General features: G+C 38.2%; 3 protein-coding genes across 3 annotated transcripts; 2 read left to right on the top strand and 1 right to left on the bottom strand.

The window, feature by feature from the left end:
• Positions 1 to 1974: 1974 nt before the first annotated feature.
• On the top strand, positions 1975 to 3928 carry LOC122663760 (haloacid dehalogenase-like hydrolase domain-containing protein Sgpp). The gene is made up of 5 exons (XM_043859402.1): positions 1975 to 2199; positions 2626 to 2737; positions 2821 to 2975; positions 3061 to 3322; positions 3446 to 3928. The coding sequence occupies exons 1-5, from the start codon at positions 2033 to 2035 to the stop codon at positions 3638 to 3640; spliced, it is 891 nt and encodes a 296-aa protein (XP_043715337.1). The 5' UTR covers positions 1975 to 2032; the 3' UTR covers positions 3641 to 3928.
• A 3862-nt stretch (positions 3929 to 7790) lies between these two features.
• LOC122664630 (phragmoplastin DRP1E-like) lies at positions 7791 to 16121 on the bottom strand. Its single transcript, XM_043860538.1, has 15 exons — positions 15870 to 16121; positions 15704 to 15767; positions 15479 to 15586; positions 14399 to 14500; positions 12276 to 12326; positions 12116 to 12177; positions 11053 to 11143; positions 10897 to 10961; positions 10490 to 10684; positions 10236 to 10355; positions 10075 to 10145; positions 9359 to 9584; positions 9096 to 9146; positions 8617 to 8985; positions 7791 to 7999 (listed from the first exon to the last, which is right to left on the bottom strand). Exons 1-15 carry the CDS (start codon positions 16008 to 16010, stop codon positions 7871 to 7873), a joined length of 1845 nt encoding a protein of 614 aa, XP_043716473.1. The 5' UTR covers positions 16011 to 16121; the 3' UTR covers positions 7791 to 7870.
• Positions 16122 to 22666: 6545 nt separating this feature from the next.
• On the top strand, positions 22667 to 25145 carry LOC122664715 (isoflavone reductase homolog). The gene is made up of 4 exons (XM_043860664.1): positions 22667 to 23019; positions 23687 to 23927; positions 24034 to 24237; positions 24933 to 25145. Exons 1-4 carry the CDS (start codon positions 22702 to 22704, stop codon positions 25097 to 25099), a joined length of 930 nt encoding a protein of 309 aa, XP_043716599.1. The 5' UTR covers positions 22667 to 22701; the 3' UTR covers positions 25100 to 25145.
• Positions 25146 to 26421: the final 1276 nt, after the last annotated feature.

Below are 26421 nucleotides of genomic sequence, written 5' to 3'. Positions count from 1 at the left end.
GTCCCTCTTGTTTTAGCTTCAATCTCTCTTCTTATGGTGTTTATCCCAATCCCACCTTTGATACCGTGGCTGTACCACCGTATCCTTCAAATTCTGCCGGTGCAGGATTTGTTGGACAAACCATAATTTTCAAACCCTTGTGTGTGAGGATTGGATTCCTTTCCAGAATCTGTTGATTCTAAGGTGTCTCTTCTAGCCAACAAGGGTTTGGAACAGAACTGCCGGTCATGCCGCCGGTGGGTTTCACGCCCAACTCACCCACATTGTGGTCGTACTCCAACAATGATGCTAACCCGGTTTCTTGTCTTTGGGATGTTGGAACAGATTCTTTCTGGTGCGATTTCTGATTTTTTTTTTGTTTTTTCTTCCCTCAAGCCTCCATTGATGCATAAGGTTTCCCTAATTTATATTATGTGGAAAGCTGTTCTTCCAAAGAAAATGAAATAAGAGACATAATTGGGGAAGAGAGACCCATGATCTGTTCCCAGGGTTATTATATTTCTCAGCAGTGTTTAAGATCTCTGTTCCCCTGGCTCTCATGGCAATCCCACATGCAACACAACCCATGTCACTGCAGCTGGCAGACACAAAGAGGCACCTTAGATCGATCATGGAAGGACCCTTGAACCATTTGTTGGTCACCAGTTCATACCTCCAAATAGCCATACCTTCAAACTCCCTACCTGAAAAAAGCAAATGGGTTCCTGCACAGAGAGACTCCTTATCGTCGGAGGCAAAGCAAGCGTCCGACGACAAAACAGGGAGCTTCTTGCAAGAAGTGAATTGAACCCTAGAAATTCTTTGTGCTCATCTATTTAGTTCGAGTGCAATTGAACCCAATTTGACACCTCTGACAAGATCAAAGGCTTGATTGATGTCTTGAAGACGGAACAGATGGGAGGAAAAGATCTGGTATTTGATCTTACACCAGGTGCCTATCTCTGATGATGCGCAGATCTTTAATCAAGTTTCAGGTATGGGTCATGGAACATTTGGTGTTGATCCATTTGAAAAGAATTGCAAAGCTCTTCTATTATTCTGTTCATTCAGTTCAATCTCAATGTAATAGGGATTTAGGGTTTGGTGAAGAAATTCTTTCTTTTTTTATATATATAAAATTATCCCAAATTTTGATTAAACAGTCACTCTGTTGAGTATATTTAGCAGTAGCTTCAGTTCCAAATGAAGGAAGCTGAGTTTCAGGACACCTGCAATGAAGGAAGATAAGTTGCAGGTTTTTTTTTTTTTTTGCAAGGGTAATTTTGTTATTTTACCTTATGTTTTTAACACTGTTAGTCATGAATTGACGGAATAGGTGTATTTGTTAATGTTTGTAAATCTTAGGGGGTACGTAGAATTATTCAAAATTGAAGGGTAAATTTATACTTTCGTTAAACCTCAGGGGTGGTATATGCAAATTACCCTTTTTTTTTATTGGTTTTGTGTTTGGGTCCTCGGCTCCTCTAAGCATAGATGACGTGTGAATAACCACTATTAAAACAGGTCTAGCTCTCCTCCAGTCGTGGCGGAGCTGGAGTATCAGCCCAGCCAAAACAGGGGGTTTTGGTCATTTCACAGGAGCACCCCCATCTGTTAAATGACCCAAACACCCCTCAGTTGACTGGGTTGGATCCTCCGGTTCCCGCCACGGCTGGAGGAAAGCCAGGTCCATTAAAAGATTATGAAGAAATCATTTGGCTTTAGTTGGTCGAACGCCACCCACAAAGCTTGGATTTGATGACAGCAAATCAACTAATAAGACCACTGCTTCAACTCGAATTTTTCAAATTTGATTAAACAAGGAATTGGAAGGAATACCGGATCTCTTGGAGAATAAACTCAAAAATCAAGTTCATGGTACTCTCTGTGTCACCTCACCTTTTTTTCTCTTTTCTATTTATAAAAATACCCACGAGGGCGAGAAGTAAGAAAGTGTGGAGCAGGCTACACGAATTTGTCCTACTTTTTCTCTCTTTCTATTTATAAATACCCCCTAGAGATTCGGAACCCAATTTATAATTTCCCGAGTTTTATGAACTCTCTGTGTTTTCGAGATCCTCATTGTAGCCTACCCCATTCTCCCTGGTTTAATCGTAGAGACCCATTTCTAAAGAAGAATAATTTGCAGAGAAGAAATCTTTTGATTTGTCGCTCCTCTTCTCAGATGGCAATTTCATCGGATTCTCAAACAACAGAGAGGTGTCTCTCTCTCTCTCTCTGAGCTATCTTTTGTTCTTTCTTCCATTTCGTTTGCAGATTGATATGGGTTTATATATTTATTTTAATTTATTTGAAAAATGTATTAATTGGAAGAGAGCTTGTTCTTCAAATAGATCATTCTCCCTTTTTTTATTGATGCAGTTTCAACCTCAATATGAATTATTGGATGGTAAATATTATCCAATTCGATTAGTTTTGGTATAAGAACTTGCAGATGTGATTCATTTATGTTGGTCTTCATTACTCTTCATGTGAATTATCTGTAAAACATTGGGTGGAAGAGTGATTTTGTCTTTTAATAGCAATAGATTCTTTTACAGATGCATGGAATTGAATATTAGAGGATCAATGGGTATTACTCCAAGTAACATTTAACTTTGTGACTTCATTTTGTGTAAACAACAGATGTTCTCTCTCTAGGGTTGCTCCCCTGGAAGCTGTATTGTTTGATATTGATGGAACTCTATGTGACTCAGATCCTGTCCATTTCTTAGCTTTCCGTGAATTGCTTCTAGAGGTACAGTACTTAACATGAATTCTGAAAACAATTAACCCCATTCTGTAGCTCATAGTAGCAATTGATATATGATTTTTTGACAGATTGGTTACAATGGTGGAGTCCCTATCGATGAGGATTTTTATGTTAAGAATATTGCTGGCATGCATAACCCAGACCTCTGTCCCATACTCCTCCCTGATTGGGAATTTGAGAAGGCCCTTAAATTCATGGATGATAAGGAAGCAATGTTTCGTAGGTAAATTTAAGTAGTTGTCTACTTCTTCTTCTTCTTCTTATCCCTGATCTGGGGATTCATTATGCTCAAATTTGTGTTTTTGCAGATTGGCACCAGAAAAAGTGAAGCCAGTAGATGGCCTACACAAGTTGTGTAAATGGATTAAAGATCGTGGCTTCAAACGGGCAGCAGTTACTAATGCTCCAAGACCAAATGCAGAGCTTATGATTTCACTTCTGGGATTGTCTGATTTCTTTGATGTGCTTGTAATTGGGAGCGAATGTGAGCGAGCAAAGCCGTTTCCTGATCCTTACCTGAAAGGTCTAGAAGCACTGAAGGTTTCTTCTTCCCATTGTTTTGTTTTTGAGGTTTGCCTCTTCCCCAAAATCCAAATGATGATACTTTCAGAAGTTCACAGCTTCTTGGGCTTTTATATAATTCCTTTATTCTCTACTGATCCCCCCCCCCCCCCCGTCTCCCCTTTTTATAAGGATTCTGCATCAGGAATAAAAGCTGGAGTGGCAGCAGAGATGCCTGTTGTGGGTTTATCTTTTAGAAATCCTGAACATATATTGAATGCAGCAGGGGCCACGTTTCTCATTAAGAGTTATAATGACCCAAAATTGTGGTCAGCATTGGAAGAACTTGACAGAGGAGCGGCGGGAGAAAGAGCTACTACAGCTTGAAAGGGTAATTGTCAGTGTGAAATTATTAGCTTACTATATTTATATGGATAACTGAGTTGGGTTATCCCTTAGATTCAGTTAAAATTCAGCTTATCTGAATAGATCAAGAAATATACTACACGGTCAAATTTGAAATCAACAATTGTTCTTCGGATTATCAAATTGGTTACTTTCACATTTTGGTTGGTTGTAGTAAAAACTGATTTTATGTTGCAATTGTTAAACAGTTGCCTGTACTACAATATATTCAATGAGGTGGTAACCTCTACTACTTTGAGAAATTTCTGAGTAGCCAGTTTGATTTCATAGTGCATGACTGATAACCTTTAATATTTACTGACTGATGTGTACATTATTAGTTATTTAGGCATAATTGGCTTCATTTACAGGTATGCATATAGTGAGTGTTATATTGACAGATCGCACATCCTTAGTACTTAAATGAGGCTTTTATTAAACCTTTCAAGACAATGAAACCTCAAAAATTGGGTTTTGAGTTCTCTGGTTGATTAAAATTGTTTCGAAAATGTGTTGCACCTAGGGCTTTGTTAGCCATTTAAGGGTCAACTTTACATAAACTCAACAATTGGGAAGAATAAAATTGAATCCATTAAACTGAAAGACATTCTTTGATCTCGTACTTGTGGGTTGCAGACCTTGGCTCTTTACCTGGTAGCTAGTGCTGATGAATAAACACTCCCAACTTGAGTTCTTGAACTTTAGCCAGGAGGATGCCCTGACAAATGCATAGGAAGTCTTTTTACATATGCATCTAAGTTTACATTCTCCTACAAAATAGTCCGGTTTGGAATCCCATACTACTCCAAGTTTGTTTCTTTTGCATTTAGGAATTTATTCTACTTGGGTCTTGGGAGGTAGTTTTACAGGAATAAATGGGATGGTCATTACCCCGATGATCTTAGCATTATTCTGTAGTCATCACATTAGAAGACATTCAGAAAGTAGAGAGCCTCAATACGATGAGTGAGTGATGGATCCATCACAACGGGGTAAACAATGGACATGAGTTCCATGGTAGCAAGTTTGATGGAAGAAAATTACTGCAAGTTGGTGCCTTCTGCAAGGATGTCCCAACTCAGTACAGATTAGATGGATGAATAGAGATACAAGACAGGCAAACTCTTCCATGACATCTCGTGTCGCCTGCCATTCAGAAACAGGCTATTCAATCAAATTCATTGGCGAAAAAACAGACGCAGATGTAGAAGGCAAACAACAGCAACGACACTGGGTAGGGAAGGCAATCAGGCATGGTGACACGGCTTGAGCTTGGGCTGTATGTGCAGCCTGAAACTGCCTGATACTTGAATGGGACCCAAAGGGCATGCAAAAGGCTCTTCTCATTTATAAATGACTGGCTTTGGTCTGGCTGCATAAGTAACAGAAAAAATTCAAAGTTTATGGCCAATGAAAACTAAACGCAGCAACATGAAGAGCAGAGCCCTGAGACATCTGCATTCATTGGACATGTTGTCCACATCATCATCATCTAGTCATATCTTCATTTTCAGTTAATTTTGGGATTATTTCTGCATGTCAATGCCAAATGATCCTCCAAAATTGACTCAAGGAAGAGTCATATACGTCATGTGCAGCTAAGAGGGGTCAATAAATTGTACAGGTTGAATGATCAAATCATATGTCTATGAAGTAGCTGATGGTTATGGAAATCATTCCGGCACCGCCAGTGTCCATTCCTTCAATTTTATGTGTGATAGATTATAGTCGATCAAGCAATCAGACAGGTTCAGATAAAGCAGGCGGTTTGAGCAGTCTGTTCAAGGGTCAAGTTCCAAAGTGGTTGATTGATCAATTTGAATGGCAGTTTGTGATGAGAAAATGCTTGGGTTCCTTGAACTCCATTTTCAAGGTACCAAGGAAGCTGAAATTGCTGAAACACCAGCTATTTCAGTAACGTCTGCTTTCCTTGAGAAACAAGATGTCCTCAATTTTGGCTGCTGCTCAAACACTTCTGGATCCTCTCAAACCCCACTGATGTGCTCTTCAAAGCAAAGCTTCCATCTTTTGCAGGTTTTTTACTTGGAGCTCACATCATGGCAATTATAAATCCATCTTTAAGGACTATAGATGTAAATACATTCCCAAAACAGGGATCAATTCTACTGTAATTTGGGTTCTCACTCACCCAAACTAAACAGTGAATTTTCGTCACCTTGACAAATCGTCAACATTTTCCATTAGAGTAACAGAAAACTTTAAAATTATGTCTGAATATGAAGCTCCATCATCCTCACTACTAATTGGGGTAGCCACACCATTTTCCACTTCTACATTCCACTGTTTAGATCTAAATTTTCCATTAACTTGCAAGAACATGTATTTTCCTAATCCTCAATCCTAAGTACACTCCACCTTAATCCCTATGTTACTTGGATCCACTGCATAAAAAAGATGTCCCATTGCTCGAGGCTCTTGCCACTAAAAGGTCTAGGGAGGGGCAGATATGTAGGCAGCCTTACTCCCACTTCGTGGAGGGATTGTTTCCTAATTCAAGTTCATGAGCACCAGGTCGAAATGGAGCAACCTTACCGTTTGTGTCGAGGCCCACTCTCCTTTGTATCCACTGCACGTCTTGGTATTGAAGATAATATGCTCCTAGGATTCATCTCAATTTCATTCCCTAATCTTGCTACTACATCCATGAAGATCATCTCTCTCTGCTACGCGCAATTCATGCCTCTAATCATATTATTTCTTGGAGTATATGAAACCTAATGGTGTACAAAAATACACCATGAAAGGCCTCATGACACATACATAAATACATATATAGGTTATGTGACCCTAGACCTTATTTTCTTTGTGATATGTTCTTGATCGCTGCAAAAATGCTAAAAAATGTGCAAACGTCTCACGCTATAACCAGTAGAAGGTAGATGTGATTGAATGAGAGATTACCTACACAGTCTGGCAGTGTTCTTTCTCCCTTTACTTATTACTGGTAAATTGCGATGCTTGTGGCTTTGCAAGGCAACGATTTATTCGAGGACGAGGAATCTCTTCACCCGAAACTCAGTCTCATCAAGAATATATTCTCTTGAAGTTAAATTGAGCTCAAACACTACCCGACCGACAAACCCATTTATAGGAGAAGAAAGAGAATTAAAACACATGGAAACCCACCAGGCATTAACTTTGCAAAATACCATGGCCATTGATCATTGTACGGTTCGGTTCCTTGACCGCGTTTTCTCCAAAGTACTAATGAAGATTACCATTTGGTATCATTTACCAAGGCTGTAGGGATCATAGGGTGGGATAGTTAAGGGTAAAGGAATAAGAAAAGGGAAGGAAGGGAGAGTCACTGTGGTTGGGGGACGTCACCAATTCCAGATCCTCTTCTTCCTTTTCACGGTCGTCGCCTACTTCATCTTCAAGAATCTAGTTTTTAGTCCCTCCCTCCATTTGAGGTGTGTCAAAACATTCAACCAAACACGGAGGAAGATCAAGCTTTTAGGGTACGTCACCTGCGAGGGAAGGAACAGTGCTCAAACTCAGGGAGGTCAAGCAACAGGTGAAGGAACTCCAATAGATCGATAAACCCACACAGCCCCATTGAAGGGTTTTTATTCAGTCACATGAGTTGGTAGAGGATAATTTTGCAACGCAAATCTCAACAAAACAAATCGTTTCAGATCAGAACCGCTGCAGCACCTATGCAACGATACAACCACTGCCGCTGCAATCCCAAGTGCCCTCATTGCCATTTTGCAAAAAGTCATAAATTTAGTGGGACTTTGAGATCTGAGTGGAGAGAGAAAACATGCTACCGAGGCGGAGATCCTGACAACCTGACCATTTTCCCACCCCAGTGATTACTCAAAACAGGCATAAAATGCAGTATTCGAAGAGACCTCACTTTCCCACGCCACAAAACCCATGCAAACAAACACATCCAGAAGTCTTCATCAAAGCAATGTCTATTCAATGGCCATTACGTTCTGTACAATCTATATGCTAAAAAAACCCAATTCAAGTCAGGAAGAAACTAATGTATCACCAACATCCAAAACCGAAACAAAGATAAAACAAACTAAATCACAAATTACAAGTAAAACGAATCTGAATAGAACATGCCATCCATAAACTAACATCTGCAACCTGTGGAGATTGGGTCAGTCGTTGACTTCTGTAGACTGTTTAGCTGAAATAAGCCATCAATCAATATCCACATCTTGTACCTCCACGTCACCGAGCCCATGACACAGAGTCAATCTCATCCCTTGCTGCCTTGTACAATTCGAGCCTCTTAGCACATTGCTGCCTCCTATCCATCAATGCAGGGTCCTCGTCCAACAATTGCGAAAGCTGCTTGCCCTGCCAAAAAACCAACAGGAAATTCCCTTGTAAGACAGTCATACATCACATTTTTGTTGGTACATTGTGTTTTATACCATGCAGAAGGGTTTTCCATATGGAAAAATTTCTTCACAGCTGATATACAAGTGACATGCACATTTAATTGGGGGTAGAGTGATGCAGACAATGGACGGCACAATAGGTATGGCAATCCTCAATGTAGATAGAGGAGTTATTACTGCACAAGCCCACTCCACTCCATTTAGCAATTTTAGTTTGAATGGATTTGTAGATAAACTAAACCCAGAGAATTGCTCAAGTTTGCCATATGAAGTCTGAAAAACCACTTGAGGTCCCATGAAAGCTAACCTCTATCCCCACTTTGTTTATACTCCTTAGCCTATGAACATGTGTACACATGTTAGGCTCTGCTTGTTACAACAAGAAATGCCTGTAAGTGAAACGACGTGGGGGAAATATTTTACTTCACCTAAAATAGTGGATCCAACTAAAATTTTATGATCCTTTGTTTTACTTATATGAAACAAACTCTGTAAGATATTTTGTGTCCTTTATTTTACTTTCACTCAGTGCATTGGGAAAAAAATGGAGCCTCAAAAGAGCATTGTAGTTACCTCCTTCTTGCCCACTTGTGTATAGAAGTGATCCAGTAAACACCGCTTGGCCTCCCGAACTTGACAATAGACCACTGCCTTTGGAATGGAGTTCTTCAACGTCTCAGACACCATATTGATGTAGAAGGAGACATTGGATCCTATCCTCCTGAAGTGACCCTCTGTATATCGATCAATGGTTGAAGCAGATGGGTTTCCCCCTTTTTCCACCTCTTGTGGAAGCTTCCGGAAGAAATCCACAGTTAGGTATGATGACTCCATATCCACCAACCGCAGAGTTGTCTTCTTACTCTCATCTCGGAACCTCTCCAAAGCTTCATTGGCAGCAGCTGATAACTCTGCTTGAAGTGTTGGGAAGCGCTTCAACTCCTATAATATTAAAACATATCAATACCCCCTTACAAAGAAATGATTATTCAATATAATAACCCAAGAAGGGAAAAACAAAAACAAAAAAAGATACCGCAGATATATCCCACCTGAGTTTCTCCTATTGACTTTCTCACAAGTTCCTTCAAGATGAAGTGAACCTGCAATACAAGTTGACAAATAAATTACTAGACAGCTCATTCAAATTTAACATAGAAACACTATATCAGTGAAGCTATCCTCTCCAATATAATAAGAGCATCAAGGCAAGGAGTGTTTTGCAGCCGTGATGATAGTTACATCTCCAGATATTTTGAATATGAATAATGATAATCTTTAGATACTTAGACTAGTAGGGAATGAGCTTACTTACAGCATCAACTGACGCTTCAGCTGGGCCTCTAAAATATTGAAGGGCTCCATCAATGAGGCGCCGGTAACCTTGTTCAGGAGCAATCAAATGGGGTTGGTAACCATCTGCTTCGGAAATCACCTTCCTTACATTCTGTAAGGATAGATGACGATCAAAAGGAAGCTTTTTCAAAGCAGCAGGGAGCTGGTTGTCAAAAACTCCATATACGCGATCACCTCCAGGACGCCTGGAATGAGGAAGAGAATTTTTTTTTGAAAAAAGGACCAAGGTTAAGAAGTAAATTATCTGAATCCCGCACACCGCCCAAGTACAATAAATCTATCGCCATTAAAGACATTTTTGCCTAGGGGAGGGGGAGTCAGATTAGGGGGGGAACTCGTTATCAAGTACACCAATATGTCAGATCAAAAGGCACCAGCGATTGGGCTGTAAATTGGAGGGCACTTTAAGGCCATCTACAGAAAAACAAGCCCATGCAAATCTATAGGAGAAATTTCAATTCAAGCTATAATTTTTGGGAACATTCAAAATTCATCGTATATATATATATATATATGTACACAAGAGCATATATCCAAACTTGAAATCAAGAAAGGTTATTCCATTGCATGTAAGACAATCTAATTGAATAGTATTACTGATTAACCCTTCCACTCAATACAAGCAGTTGATGACAAATCTTAAAATGTGTGGGGCAAAAAGTATTTTAGCATTACCCTCCTTCCAAATGCTCCTTGAATATACGATCAAATGCTCGACAGAGTTCTAAAATTGTGTACAACTGAGCCTGGAAATGCAAAGATACATACTTATGTTATGAACTTAAATGAAATTATATCTCAGTTGGGAATAATCAGCAAAGTTATCAGTTCCTCACCCCAGCATCAATAGCAATTGGCCTACCAAGATGGTCCATCTCTGATTCAAGTTCATCAATATTTTTGTTTATCAAGGATGTGATACTTGGTATGCGTGCTCTTATCACAGACTCTAAATGCTGAAACCATAGTAACACATCAGATTAACATCAATTCTGAAATGACATTTCAAATGAGAGAATCTAATATCTTAACCTATTTGTACACCACCTAGCTTTCAAATGAAAATAAATCAAGACAACATAAATACTACCCTTGAGAGGAGTTTGGCAAGATACTCAGATCCCATTTTACTGGCCAAATGTCCATACTCTGAACTTGACACGAAATATTCTCGCTCTCGACGCCTTGCTGCCATCATATCGACATTTTTATTAATGTCAGCTTGTGAACGATTCACAACTCCAACCCAAGGATGTTGCAACCTATAAGATCTTCCCTCGAGAACCTTCAAAAAAGAAGAATAATTACCAAACAGAAAACATTTCAGGCCCATTTAAAAAGTCATCTGATGAGATCATCATATGTTTGCAATTAGGATACATTGACGGACATTAGAAAAGAAAGACAATTGAAAGAAAGCTGGAAGTAACATGCAACTTCTCAGTTGCTCATCAGCGACAGTTCAACTTAACATGACAAAATAGCACAAGAACTTACATCCAATGCATTTGTTCCCTTGTCCATCAAATCTAGCTTTGTCAACACCCCAAAAGTTCTCTCCCCTAACCATGTCACATACAAAGTTTATAGTTACAGACAGATATGCCAAAATTGACAACAATTCATACTGCAAACAAACAGAGCACAAAGTACCTGAGGGGTCAACTTCTCTAGCAAGTTTAATCGCATCAGATGTTGCTATATCTTGATTTGCTGGAGAGATTGCAAGTATGACGCAATTAGGCTGCAAAAGAGATCCACAAAAAAAGGTTGGAATGCATAAGAAATCAAATTCAAATACTTAAACATAATCTTAACAGTCCTGTGAATCAAGATTTCAAAATCTTCGTTCTGGAATCAACCTACTCAGATTATACACTTACAAAAAAAAACACTAAGATCCAATGGATTACTTTTTGTAACCTATCAGCATCAAGCTCAGCCAAAAAAATGCTTCTACAAACCAAGGCCATCTGAAACCTACCTTTTTTTATATTAGGTTGGAAATAAAGGAGGTAACAATCAATATATCTTTGCAGATAATTGGCTAACTTAAGGAAGATGACAGGAAAAATTGAAAACCATTACTTCTTCTCAGTCAAAAAAAAAATTCCTGTATCATGTGCACATTATTTAGGACACAATGCAATAACTTAATGACTCAGAAATGTTTAATATCTAAACTGACATCCATCTCATGAAAAATCAATAAATTACCTCTAACACTTTTGAGATTGCTTGCTATCAGAATAGCTCATGATAGCATCTAAAATGCCTATCAGAGGTACTTGACAGATTTCTCTATAAACTTCATAAGTAAAACCATTAAGTTCCCAATAAAAGAACCGGATGCATAAAACCCCACTATGGAAAGGAGTGAGGGAGACTAACATCAAATTGGACAACTTGATTAGTGCAATCCTACCAAGTAAATCTAGTAAAACCCAGTCCTTGAGTTACATCAAGAGCAAACCATGTATGTCATGCCCTTGTTACACTTGTTACAATAAATGAAAATTCAAAGAAACAAAAACCAATGAACTCGCACAAAACCTCCTCTTTATAAAATCAAAAGTATTAAAAAATTAAAAAATATATATAAAAGATCAGGTTGACATATTATAGAATAGTTCTAGGAGGATATGTTTCCCACTTCCTGAATAAGGTTTGACTCAAAGTAAAAGGCCAGTTGCAGGTAACAATATTTCATCTTTACCTTCTCAACATAAGAACGAACCATGTTTTCAATGTCTTGAACAATACTATCTGGTTGTCCCTCTGCCAAAGTAACATTTGTTCAATTAAGTTGAACATCAAAAGGACAAAGCTAATCATGAGATCTACTGAAAGCAATCAATAATACAAGGATAACATACCTACAGCAACCTTTGTCAGACCGGGTAAATCTACCAGTGTTAAATTGACAACTGCAAGATGAAATGAACCACAAAGGTTGCATCAGAAGACAGCTCAGTTAAGTGTTACCAAACGGCAAAATAAGAGATCAATAAAGGAAAATGATGAAAAAGACAATCCTACGCTGTATAACTATAAAGACCAGAACCAGTCATGAACAGCAGTGCCATAATGAAAAAAGCAAGGAAAAAGAAATGCAGCTAGAGTACTTCAAAGAGAGTTCATAATTCATAGAAAAAAAATTATTATTGATTATAAGTCAGAAGGACCACTAGCATAGACACGCCAAAGTTCTAAAATGAAGTCATCCTATGCATATCTCTGCCCAAGAGTAACATAGAGAAATTGCCACATGGTAATTCGTACTTTTAACAGTCCTATCGTTTCAATTTTCAAAAGAAAAATACCATCTGCAGTCCCAAAAAATTTGGAGCAACTCAAAAAATTATTATTGATTACATCAGAAGGACCACTTGATAAACCCCAGTTTCATGCATTATGAATGATGATGACAAACAGCTTTGAGATGCAGACATTGATCTAAACCTCTGTCAAGGTGAGCCCAGACCTCTGCAGATATTCACTCGTTGATATCCCTCCAGGCAAACAGCAGGCCCTCATCATTAATCAAATAACAATAATAAATTCATCCAAAAAAAGCTGCCTCTTGCCTTCCTCCAGCTCCTCTTCTCTCCCGTGAGGTATAATTGGCATTACCATATGGTTTAAAAAGCTAGAAATTATGGCTATCATTTCCAGTTATTGGTAAACAAATGGAAACCTAATTTTAAATTCTTCAAATAAGGCATCAGAAAATTAGCTAAACCCTAATTTATCACATACTTGGGTGTTTACAGCACCAATTTTTACAAAAGCAGTTTTGTTAAAAGAAAAGGTAACCTTTAGATGAGCTCAATTACATGAAGGAAACTATAACCCAAAACAAATGATAAGATAGGTGGTAGAACTTATATGATCCCCCCCCCCCCCCACTGGGCTCAGGAATAGCCAATGAATATTTTGGAGATGTGCAAAAATCTAGACACTTTACTTCAGTTGCTTCCAAGGGTCCAAATTGGATTGCCCGTATGTTCTGTCAGAGGGACCATGGATCCATCTCACAGCTAGCTATCAGCAACTCTGACATAAGGTCATAAACTAACCTTAACTTTTCATAATTTCAACCCAATCAGTCTGCATGCAGAAGTGTTGCATTATCTTTCCTCCTCTTTTTTTTTTTTTTTTTTTTTTGGGGGGGGGGGGGGGAGAGGGGGGCTCTGTAGATAGGTCAAGAAAATTACAACAGGGCAGACCCCAATCATGTGCCTTGGTACCCGAACCATTGGGCCCTTGATGTTGGGAGGAAGAGGTTGGCTTCGCCAACACAGTCCACGTGTTACGGAAGGTTGGTCCGCTCCGCAAAGCTGAGCTTTTCAGTTTGCTCCCCTTATGTGGCCGGCCTTTCTTACCAGTTTGCCTCCGTTCTCTTTATGAAATTTAACAATGCCTGGGCTCCAGCTTTGCTTGCGTACCACTTGCCATTTACCTTAGCGTTCAGCCAATCACAGACAGGAGACTTGGGCCCCTCCCCATTCCCTAGGGGAGCTCTCTCTCTTTGATGCTTTGAATCCGCGCATGGAAGACCATCATCCGCCAGAGGAGAATGACTGAGTCTCATCCTCTTGGGCCACTCCACATCAGTGACATCACACGCATTCCTACCCTCTTTTGAGGACTTTTCCCCAGGGATCAGTAGAGGAAGTAAAGGGTGGTTACAACCCTTCCTTTCCAGGAGACTAAATCATGCAAACAATCCACAGGAAGGCCCAGTGACTGTGATGTCATTAGAGAGTAATCGCTACTGATGACCTATCAAAGAGAGCTCAATGATGAAATGGTGCATATTTTTTTTGGTAAATTGAAATGGTGCATATTAACTGTATGGAAGTCATTAATATGAATAGAAAATTTTGCTTTCTATCCTCATTCAATGAAATTCAACCAGCATGACCAAGACCCCGCCCCAAAGCAAATAATATACTTCATAACAAGTCAAAGAAAACCGGGTTCATAATGCACATACCGTTTGGAGAATAGATGCTGAGATGGATAGGAATAGGAGAGATCTGCTTTGTCCTCCCAGTAACCCTATTAGTTTCTTCCTCAATTTCTCTACGGACCACAGCTGCATTAGCACATCAGAGGGTCAAACAACCAATAAAACTTCAACAACAGAGAAGGGGGGGAATGGCAATAAAAAGGATTTCAAAGTTTCAGTAACTAACAATCTCAACAACAGCGCATATGTATTAAGGCTACACCATATTTCAATACATCAATTCTTCATGACAGAGCTACTAACTAGTGACCATAATAGACTTACAAAGGAACAATTTCAGAAATTGAGCAATACATAAAGTTGTATGGCTGTTGAGTCTACCTAATTAAAGATGACTGAGAAAGAAGCACAGAAAATAAATGGTCAATTGAAAAGATTACAGTTTTCAACTAGAAAACCATATACTATACAATACTGCATATTCTGCAATCTCCATGAGTGATACAAAGTTTCCCTTATTTGTACAAAAATAAAAGGAAAAAAATTATATACGCTATAAATCAGATACAATGCAGAAACATCTACATTTAATCCAACTATTCTACATGGCAACAGCTGGAAATAGGACGGGAAATATTAAAATTTCAAACTAAGGGTTGAATATGTTCAGAATATCATTTTGAAGTTTGAATAGCATATCATCCAGTTCATATAACACTCTAGTAAGTGCAGTGCCAGACACACTTTCATCGTGTTTATAGCATGACACATGGACAATAACAAGATCACAAATTGCGCAACAAGATCAGAAATCGCACCTCCACTTCCAATATATCAAGACCGACTATTCGAGAGAAAACTCTGGAAAGGAAAAAATTTGTAATCACATAATGTAGGTCCTAATTTAAATATAGAATAAAAATTTTAAAACGATTGTGTATTCCTAAGTATGTTCAAAGCGAAAAATTCCCCAGGCAATAACATAAACAACGAGAGAAATGTGCAGAATGAGGCTAACCCTTTAAGCCGATCACTGAATTAAAAGAGGACACAAACAAATATTCCATCGTTAATAACAAACATGAGAAGATATCTTCATATTACCGAAGTCGGTGAATCTCCTCTTTGGCAAATGAAGAAACTCAGCGTACTCAGGCTGTCCGTCATCCGTCTTTTGCAGCTGCAAGACCAATGGCCGCCTAGTCACGATCCCTACAAACACCACAAAACTGCCAAATCAGCCACCAGTACTGACAACAAAAGTAAGACAACTGTTCTTTTTTTCGGTAAATTCAGTAAAACAACTCAACCGAAGGTTCAGACCCTAACCAGATCCCCTTGGAAGAAAATCGCGACCAACGATACTCTCCAGAACTGAAGATTTACCAGAACTCTGCTCACACCACCAAATGAGAACCAGGACCAAAACACACAAACAAAAATAGAAATCAGAACATGAATAGAACGAAAAAGAAAGAGAGATCAATCTAGAAACCTGTCCACCAACGACGGCGACGGAAGGAAGTGCTTCCCACAGAGACGAAAACGCGCTATTGTCGCCACCGTAGTCACCGAGAACAGTGCAAGCTCTCTGGATTCTGTTAACCAGACCGATCAAGCTCTCCATGGTCGTCATGTTTGAAACCCTAACCCTAACTTTAGTTTCCGGCGAGCAAAGCTTGCAATCTGATCGAAGTGAAGTGAAGTGAATGAAAACACGCTTGCAAGCAAGTAGAAGGAGAAGAAGAAGAAGAGAGAGAGGGCTTAAAACGAAAGCTATCTTTGCAGTTGAAGATGGACTGACCAGTGTCTCGGCCACTGGTTTTATTCGATTACATTATTAATATTTTTTTCTTACCCGTTTGTTCTGGTGAATGTTGGTCTGCTAAAATGCACCACGTGCGTACTGCGCCAGATGCGCTCTCACAATCTTTCTGATCTTCTGACGGCGATATCAACGCCCTTTCAACAGTTGAAACATTTTGAAATTTGAAACTCTAGATAAAGTCCCGTTTGGACTATGTGGCACAGCTGTGCCCTTCTAATAATTGTTTTCGAATAAGTTATGCTAACCGGTCGTGCAGTGCAGCGTATATCTACGTCAAATACAGCTATACGTGAAATAACTGATATCTTTTTTATTATAAAGGTGAAAAAGATCAGAGGTGTGTCGATCATTCATGCACGCAAATGTATTTAAGCACAGGTATACAGTGCACTGTGCCACCGGTTAGCGTTCTTTATCTCTTTTTAAATCCTTATTTAATAAACATTATTTTAATATAAGACGTTGCAAAATCATCAGGCCCAAAGTAGAAGCTTCATGAGAAATCAATTTTGATGAAGTCAATTTTGATAAAGGGATGGGTGATGGATACCATTTGGTTGGTTGTTAGAATCTTCTCTCACTCAACTATCTTGTTTAAGAGATTTTAATTGGCATTGACCAAGAATTCAACCTTATTTTAATGAATCTACGTTGGATTAGAATCTTATGATTATAGGTAGTCAATTTGTTTATATAAATCATAATCCGGATTGATTATGAATTTACTCAACTAGTGACCCGTGCAAGAAAAGGAATTGCAACCCAAAAATGTGCAAGAAAATAAATGAAATAGAATAAAAGTCATGGTTTTAGTAATCGGTATCGTTTTCGATCCTAGCCAATACAGATTTTATATCGATTGAAATCGATCTATATATCGGTTACTTATTCCTGTTTCCTTTAAAATTTTGAAATTTCTTTTTACATTTGTACTTTTATTCGTATTGATCCACCGATATAGGATCATCTAGAAAATTGGTATCAATCTGACTATCTCCACTGATACCGATACATCGACCGATCTGATACCAATTTCCCAAACCAAGGTAGGGGGAAAATAGTCATTGGATGAGGATGAAGGGTTGTGTACTATACACAATCATATCCATCCAATGGTTGAAAACATGGCCGTGCATGGTGCACGGCAATATATGAAAACTTTCTCCAAAAAATAAAGATAGAAAGTGGTTTTCTAGGAGAATCACTTTCTTATAGAAAGTTACAAAAGTGAATGTACATATTCTCAATCAAAGTGACCGTTGAGTCTCCTTTTGAAAGAAGTGACATAAGAATTGGCTTATTCTGCAAACGGTTCCAAACTTTTTTAAATTTCCAACCCTGCAAACTGAAAAGTTTTTTATTTTAACAAAAAAAAATTTATTGACGAAGGAACAAAGTTCTAAAAGAATCAGCATCTTGAATAATTATGCAATTATAGACATTAGACTCCGTTTGTTTGATGGATAAAGATGGGTGAGAACTTTATGATAGTGGGTCTCATATCTTGTGGGTTAGATTGACCAAAGAAAAAGAAAGAAAGGAAATAATGGAATGAGATTTGGTACAAGAGAAAATAAATAGATATAAATGTGGGATTCTATGAGAGAGGAGGAGAGAGATAGATACAAAATGAATTTTTTCATGAATATTGTTAAAATTCTACTAAATTAATATGATTTTGAAAGTGGGGTGTGACTTGTCAAACCACTAAACAAGAATAAATGCATTTAATAAGATTGTCTAGAAGTTATTCACTCCCATTTAACTAAACACTCATATTTGTGGTAGTTTGTGAGAAATAAGAACAAGTTTCCCTTTCCATTGTTACCTTTTCCACTTTTCTCCATCAAACAAACAGGGTCTTAGTGTTGAAAACAAAACATGTTACACACATGCCTTGAAAGATTACAAAAGACCACTTAACGATATATTTTCATTTTTGAATGCAAGGTTACTAGTTCGATAGCCCAAAGGTTATCTTTGGACCGACACAAAAATTTGCTCGTTATAGATTGGAGGTTTTCGAGACTAGAAGATCTAAAAGTTATCTCTAGCACCCAAGTTTTGCAATGTTGAATGCTCATGTACCAGTTTTAACAATATGGATTTTTTAAAATTGGTCACAAGTCACATTTTAATTTCTCAAATTCAAGGGATATGATCATATAAAGGGGCACCGTAGAGCAAAATGACACCAATTTCTTTGGTTTATGCTTCTTCATTCTTGTTATTCTATTTCTTCAATTCAAATCCATTTATTTTGTCTCATAAAAAAAAAAAAAATCCACTTATTTTGTTGGGATCTTAAGGTTTAGGATCTAATGTGCTATTGTTTGTGTTTACACCCCAAATTTGTTCGGCCTTGAAGATAGGCCCAACACCATTTGGGCCACTCAAAGTGGGCTCAGTAACCCAAGTAGAAGCCCTTCGGCAAGGGAGGGCGGCCCAAGGCCAAGAAAGCGTTCATAGTAAACGGGGTTCTCAGAAGCGGTTATTGAGCGGTTGCAACTGGCGTTGGTGCTCCTTGAGAAGTCGACACGATGGAGTGAAGGGCCGCAACCAACTACATTAAGGGAGACGTAGGGAACCGACAAGCTATAAATAAGAGGCGAGAGAAAAGAGAAAGAGGACCTTCAATCGAACATCCAAAACTCGCTTTTCTTTTATCTAGGAGTAGGAGTAGCTTAACGTAGTTTAGTGAAACTCTTTCTTTCTTTACAGAGAAGGTTGTGTTTGATGTATGTACGATCGTCCCTCAGAACAATTTTCTTCAATAGAAAGCTCTGCTTGTTTAGTTAAGTTTAAGTGTTTCTTGTTGTTTTGTTTTTCTCACTTCGCTTGAATTAAAAAGTCCTTGGAGCAATCGAGGCAGCGATAGAATCCATCTGTCGCCTGAAGAAGTGTGAGGGTCCTGCCTTCATCGCTTGGTTTATGATCGATCAACAGGCCAAAAATTGGTGGAAACAGTTTGTATTAGATAGTGAGCCACTCTAACTGACGTTTCTATAAGATCAGCAAATCTCAATTTTCAGTTGATTCAGCTAATAAAATCTTTTGACTAAGCCCGTCCTTGTGAAATAAAAAATCCCATCCATATTGATACCCCTATGTGAGTTTCATTAACCGTTATGCTGGTGCAGAGGCCACGTGACCTGACAATTATCTATTAACAATACCAAAACTAGACACGAGGGAAATATGGTAAACTCACCATGTGACATAGGGAGATGCTATTCCTGGATCTACTGTATCTTTGCCTTTGATCAGCAAAGAAAGAGCTTGATCGGGCTTCTTAGAAACTGGCCCGGGTCAGGGACAAACTTAGCTCGGCCCAATCCTTGTTAAATATATGGCCCTTTGAAATTTTTACAACTTCAGTTCTGAGGAAAGGGTTCAAGAATTAACTATAACTGTAAACCACACTTATATGATCAGCCCAATTAGGTTCGGAGGAATTGGGCCCATTTGATCCCAAGTTTTCAATCCTTGGTTCTTCTGAATAATACTGTGATCACCTCTCAGGTAATTTATTATATGGGCTCAGCTGTTTGGGTCCAATTCATGCTTTATTGACGATTGACTGACATAAGCATTACAAATGGATCTTTTGTTTTTTGGTAGAAGACAAATGGGTCTTTCACTGCTTTATTATGCTGGGCCCACCGATCTCTCCAAATCCAAAAAACACTGAAAATGCTTAAAAAGAACGTTACCATACAGAGCCTAGGCTGCGTTTGGTAACGGTCTGAACAAAGAATGCACGTTCTTGACTAAGAATGTTCTTTTGCGTTCTTGGTCTGGAACGGCGTTCTGAGACAAAAAATGAGCGTTTGGTAACGATCTCAATAACGTGTTTAGAACAAAAATGGTGTTTGGTAAAACCTATTCTTTCAAATTTGATTTTAATTACAATAATGCCATTTTCTTCTAAATTATACCAAAAAATACTTGCAAAATCATTTTCTCTCTTACCAACCTTAGCATAAAATTAAAATATCTCATTAACATAACTAAAGTAATAAAAATATGTCAAACGCACTCGTAATAATCACTAGCTTAAACAATAGTTATTGGAGAAATACATTACCAAAAAAAAAAGAAGTTTTAAATGGTATTGGGATCCGGATCTCGAATGAATTTACCTCTGATTTTTATTAAAAATTGGATTTTTTAAACCTTGATGTTTATTTATCCACCGATAAGGGATCACCTAGAATCAGTATCGCCGCATGCATATTTTGATACAAATCACCCGATTCAAGCGATCTGATATCGATACTTGAATTGTGCTTCACCTTCATGGTACAAACTTAGTAAATTCACATATTATACATGTATGAGTGTATTCGAACATTTGATTAAAAAAAAATATTTTACCATATTTTTTAGTAATTCCTCTTCCTTGCTTTGGATTGTTTCTTTGAATTTGAATTTCTCGGAAGTGGTTTGGTTTTAGCAAGAATGTTGTCTTTCTTGTTATCCTGCATTGGTTGTTGATGCTAGTGGGAAAAAAGGGTGTTATGAGGGTATTGGTGTCTTTTTGTTGATTTTGAAAATATATTTAGTTCGATTTTCCTGAATTTTTTGTGGGTTTTTTTTTTCTTGATTGTACCAATATTGCATTTTGTTGGAAATTACTAATCTGATTGGGCAAAAATATTGGTTGAAAGCTTGTCTTATTGGATGGGTAATCCTGTCTAATTTGACCGGAATCTGATGGACAGATCCATAGATATAGAATAATAATACTGGGAATAAGATGAGAATGTGTGTAAGGGCATCAACACCGATGAGATTTTCAATTTCAAGAGGAGCTGGACAATAATTTTGAACGTTTTTGTGTCTAGGAATAGGAGCCATGTGACCAAACAACCTTCTTTTTCCCTTAAATTATATAGCTGAAGCTTAGAATGTTTCAGTAGTTAGGGCAAAAGGAAAGAGCTTTAGATTTGGGGAAGGAGGTAGGTGCTTAAATTTTTGCCCTACGTAGGTAACTGAATCCTATCTAGGTATAAAATTCTAAATAGATTTTTAAATATGATAAAAATCATGATCAAGATTTTTTTTTAAAATCTAACAAAGAATAAAAAGAATCATAACACTCAAATGGCTTAAAATACACGGAAGAGCTTAATCTATGTTGAGAAGAGGTGTAGAAAAACTTCTCAATTAAGTGAGTGAAAGTTGCACTAGCTCAGAAACGTATATTGTTCATGAAATCGAAATAAGATATTTGCAACAGTGGAAGCAAAAGAGAAATGGGACAAGCAAACACAAACCAATCAAACATCAAATATGATGTGGAAAACTCAGCAACGTGAAGGGAAAAACTATAAGACAACTACGAGAGCAATCCATTAAAATCAAATAAGGATTATAATGTTTTAAGAAAACCACTAATAATTACCCCCCAAAGCTTGAAGAACCCAACTGACACGCACAAGCTACTACTTCGATCATCCGTCTAAACAAGAATGTGAAATTATAGCACAAACGGTCTCAAGAACAACCATATCTATGAGGGTAAACTTTATTTAGAAAAATCTGCACATACTTCTTCTCCAAGAACTCCAAGAAACCATTCTTCCTTGTACTTCTCTTTTTCTCTCTTGAGAAAATCCACTACTCTTTTCCCAAAAGTGACTTTTCACCCAACTACAAAGATCACTAAAAGAAAAGTAATGCATGCATGCCAACTCATTGTCAATAGATGGGTTTGGACCCTACTTGGCCCAACACCCACCAATCTAAAGGAATCCGGATCAGCTACCCACATGGGAACGTGTGGGGACAGATTTGAACCCTCCATGGGGGTGTGAGACCCACACGTCCCCATGTGGTTAGCATATGTGAACTCAATCTAAAGTAGGTCATATGATTGCGTTGCACAGTAGAATCTGGCCACCATGTGGCTAAATTCCAACCATATATATGTGTAGCCTAATCTGTGTCTGAAGGCGTTTTTTTGGATAGAATTCTGAATCATATTTATCAATCCCCCAAAAGATGTCTTTTTCTAAACGAAATACCTTTTGTGCGGAGACCATCTCTAGATGGTGTGAGATCGACTATGATAGTTAAATGCCATTGGAGATGATTCAATTCGAAAAAGACCAAATTATGATAATTTTGTCCCTAACCCAATGCTAAACCAATTTAAGTTTAATCAATTTTCTACGGTAGATAGGACATACCCAATGCATGAGGCTTCTGCGATTGGGGAGTACGCAGTCTTACCCCTTATTTCATAGAGAAACTGTTTTTAGAGTCAAATCCCTGTAACTACTTGGTCACTCAATGAAACAACTTTTACCATTGCACCAAGGCCCGCAATAACTGAAGGGAAAAGAAATTATCTAAGTAATGTAAGAGATCAACTAAAGTCAATTTCCCAACCAATTGGCGTGTGAATGCACCGACTCACCCAATATATAAGACAAGAAGAAGAAGAGGTGGAGGAGAGTGTCGGTCTATCACAGATAGAAAAAAGATCAAAATTATGGCTTCAAAAAGCAAGGTTCTTGTAGTAGGTGGAACTGGGTACCTGGGGAAGAGAATTGTGAAGGCAAGCTTAGCACAAGGTCACCCAACCTATGTCCTTCAACGGCCGGAGATCGGCTTAGACATCGACAAACTCCAGATGCTAATGTCATTCAAGGAGCTCGGAGCTAAACTTATAGAAGGTTCGTTTTCCGATCACCAGAGCCTCGTTGATGCCGTGAAACAAGTTGATGTCGTTATATGTGCCATGTCTGGTTCATCTTTAAGGAGTCAACTCAAGCTCGTTGATGCAATAAAAGAAGCCGGAAATGTTAAGGTATTATTATCGTTAGCTTCCTTTTCTTTCTCTGCCCTCTCTTGTGTAATATTCTTCTTCTTCATCATCATCATCATTATTAGTCAATATAGGCGGGTGGCCTCCCTCAAGTTCTGTTAGGTCAATTTGGATCCTTTACGGTCGGGCAGCTTAGCCGCCATTGTGTAGCGTCCCATAGGTAGGGCGTGGAACCCACCCGGGCAGGGTGTTCGAGCAGTGGGTAAGACAATCATTTCACCCCTGCTGTTTGTGGGCCGCACAATAACTGCTACGCTGTCTGGCCATAGAGGATAATAATCTCCATTTAGTTGTTATGAAAATTGAAGGGGAAAGAAAGTGAAAGTTGTTAGATATTTTTGTAATCATTACCCAACATGATTGATTGCATAAATTACTCAAAATTTTAACTATTTAAAGTAATGATAACTTTTAGATGTAATTTTTACGGGTAAATTCAAAAAAGAAAACCAGTTTTGTGGTTCATGCATCAAGACACAGGTCCACTTGTTTTTACGTTCAACCCTAATAAACTAAAAAATCCCATTCTAATTGATCCCTTTACTAAAATTTTTTTATTAAATTTGAAAATTTCACTTCCCTGGTCTAATTGAAAGAAAGGAAAAGAAAGAGAAGGGACATTTCCTAACAAGTGTTCTTAATTTTGCAGCGATTTTTGCCATCCGAGTTTGGCATGAATCCGGCACGGATGGGGCATGCACTTGAACCCGGTAGGGTGCCTTTTGCTGAGAAGATGGAGGTGAGGAAGGCAATTGAAGGTGCCAACATCCCTTTCACTTATGTCTCAGCCAATTGCTTTGGTGGTTTCTTTGTTGGGAACCTGTCCCAAATGGGACCTCTCACCCCTCCAAAGGGAAAAGTAACCATATATGGAGATGGTAATGTCAAAGGTACATATATATATATAACCATGAATTGATTCTTAAAAAAATATTAATTTTGATAATAAGGGTATTCTTGTCCAACAACCTAAATTTTTATTGTCATTGCTTGCAGCAATTTTCTTGGATGAAGATGATATCGCAGCATACATCATTAAAACTATTGATGATCCACGTACTTTAAATAAAACAGTTTACTTGAGGCCGTCGGAAAACATCCTTACACACAGAGAGTTGATCGGAATTTGGGAGAAACTAACTGGGAAGCAACTAGAGAAATCTACCATATCATCAGATGACTTCCTCGCTTCCATGAAAGGTTTCATCTTCCTCTTCCTTTCTTTTTTTCTCTTCTTTAATTTCTTTTTAATTACTATAAAGAAAGACTTGGAAAGAGCAAAAATTATTCTAAACAAAATTGCTTTCGTGACAAGTAAATGCATATTGTTTAGAGAAAAGTTTTTTATGGGAGAGTGTATCGCCCACACTCAAACACATTGGAGGCGAAATGACCGCTCATCCCCCCTCAATGAAAAACGGAAATCTCGCACTCATTATACTTTCCCATGTGTTCTCATTGGCCCTCGTGCCACACTCCCCCACAAAGAATTATTGCCCTTGTAATATCAATCTTGATTGAGGTGATCTATAGATATGGTAAGATCATGGTTCTAAGTATTGGTATCGTATCGCCCGTATCAGGCGATACATATCGGATTTGCTAGTCGTTGATATCGATACCGTACCAATATTGTATCGGTAGCACGGTACGGACAAGGGGTAAAATGATCAAAAAAACATTTTTTAAGAAAATTCAAGGGTAATTTCATCCGATACAGCCATACGGTATCATATCGGCTTTGCGTGTTGCTGATACCCATTCCGATACCGTGCACTAAAATCATGGGTAAGATCCAATTCTAACATGACCTATACATTAATTATAAATGTCCTATCGTGTTTCAAGTTTTGGTAAAATTTAATACCTAGTTTTGCTTTTTTACTTTGTTCCAGATATGGATTATGGTGTCCAAGTTGCGGTCGGGCATCTTTACCACATTTTCTATGAAGGCTGCCTAACAAACTTTGAGCTTGAAGAAGGTGAAGAAGAAGAAGCTTCAAAGTTATATCCAGAAGTCAATTACACCCGAATGGATGAATACCTGAAACGTTATCTATAAAAAATAATAATAATAATAAAGATGTAAAAGATGTAGGGATTTTAGCCCATTATGTGTCATCATATAACCAATATTGATCTATCTAGTTTTCTATTATTTGATTTGATATTATTTTCAAACATGGATTCAATTTAAATGATACTCATTTCATAATAGTTAAATTAATTAAGGAAAGAGATCGAGGGTTCTTTGAGCACAGGCCACAGGGTACACTCAGATCCTTTTCCCTTAAAAGAATTTTGAGTCTTAGTATATCTATTGCTTTCCTTAATAGAAGGATCTTACCCAAAATACAAAGATTACATTCAATGATTATAAATATTGGACTCTTGGTCCTCCCTCTATTCCATGTTTATATGTTTGATAACCGCCATTGTTGAGATACACCGAAAGGGAGGAAGGGACAGAAACTTTTTAAGTTTCATAGCCTATATTAAGGGAGATTCTCAGAGATAGCACACATGGATCATTCCATGGTGAAAGGTATTCGTTTCCATACTCAACTTTGTCGTTATTCGTGATTTAAGATGCATATAGGTTAGATCATAGACACAAGAGAGCACGAAATTACTATCTTGTCCCTCATGAAATAAAAAATGTCATCTATGTTGATGCCCTTATGTGCACTCCAATTGGCCTTGTGTTGGTGTAGTGACTACATGACTAGGCAACGATCTCTTGCCCTAAAAAAATTTATTACAGAACCAGGTCTGGGCGCTTGGCGCAAGGCTAAGCACCCACGACCTACTAATGGAGCTTTGTCCCGCATGAATAAACCCCCCATCTTTGCATAATGTGCTGAGTAAGAAATTAAAATAAAAATATGGGAAAATGTTCTTTGTGTTGGGGGCGCAGGCTGCGCCTTGACACATGGGGTGGACGAAATGACTGCTCCACCCCTCTGAATGGTGGAAATACCACCCCATGTGTCTGGGCGCAACCTACGTTGCGGCATTGAGAACATCAACCCTAAAAAGAATTATGGCCACAACTAATGTCTCAATTTTAATTGTTTGCCCTTCTACCAAAAAAATTTGTCTACCCATGGTCGCATGCGTGGGGCATAAGTGTTTGACACCCGTAGCCGAACTTCCTCACCTTATGTTTAATTTACAAGTTGAGTTTTATTAAAAAAGAAAAAAAAAAAAAAAGAAAACTACAACAAAGAGCGGCAACCATGTTCCATGTTCGATTATGTAGCATACGTTAGCGATTCTCTGTGTCTATCTCTCTCCTCCCATAATAGGGCACATATATCATTTCATAGGAAGGAAGAGAGAGATAGACACAAGGAGGTACTAGCATACGCTATACATCGTTCT

This window comes from Telopea speciosissima, chromosome 6, assembly GCF_018873765.1.
Source record: "Telopea speciosissima isolate NSW1024214 ecotype Mountain lineage chromosome 6, Tspe_v1, whole genome shotgun sequence".
Lineage (NCBI taxonomy): Eukaryota > Viridiplantae > Streptophyta > Magnoliopsida > Proteales > Proteaceae > Telopea > Telopea speciosissima.
The sequence above is the reverse complement of the archived record's forward strand: the minus strand, read 5'-3'. Positions and strand labels throughout refer to the sequence as shown.

Bases quoted from the DNA above. Each gene is read 5' to 3' on its own strand.
- LOC122664715 (XM_043860664.1), top strand. From the start codon at position 22,702: ATGGCTTCAAAAAGCAAGGTTCTTGTAGTAGGTGGAACTGGGTACCTG. The intron at 23,928-24,033 runs GTACATATATAT...CATTGCTTGCAG, and splicing joins TGGAGATGGTAATGTCAAAG to CAATTTTCTTGGATGAAGAT. The intron at 24,238-24,932 runs GTTTCATCTTCC...ACTTTGTTCCAG, and splicing joins CTTCCTCGCTTCCATGAAAG to ATATGGATTATGGTGTCCAA.
- LOC122663760 (XM_043859402.1), top strand. From the start codon at position 2,033: ATGAACTCTCTGTGTTTTCGAGATCCTCATTGTAGCCTACCCCATTCT. The intron at 2,200-2,625 runs GTGTCTCTCTCT...TGTAAACAACAG, and splicing joins GATTCTCAAACAACAGAGAG to ATGTTCTCTCTCTAGGGTTG. The intron at 2,738-2,820 runs GTACAGTACTTA...ATTTTTTGACAG, and splicing joins TCCGTGAATTGCTTCTAGAG to ATTGGTTACAATGGTGGAGT.
- LOC122664630 (XM_043860538.1), bottom strand. From the start codon at position 16,010: ATGACGACCATGGAGAGCTTGATCGGTCTGGTTAACAGAATCCAGAGA. The intron at 10,685-10,896 runs GTAAGTTCTTGT...TCTTTTTTGAAG, and splicing joins AGGGAACAAATGCATTGGAT to GTTCTCGAGGGAAGATCTTA. The intron at 10,146-10,235 runs GTGAGGAACTGA...TTGCATTTCCAG, and splicing joins CAATTGCTATTGATGCTGGG to GCTCAGTTGTACACAATTTT.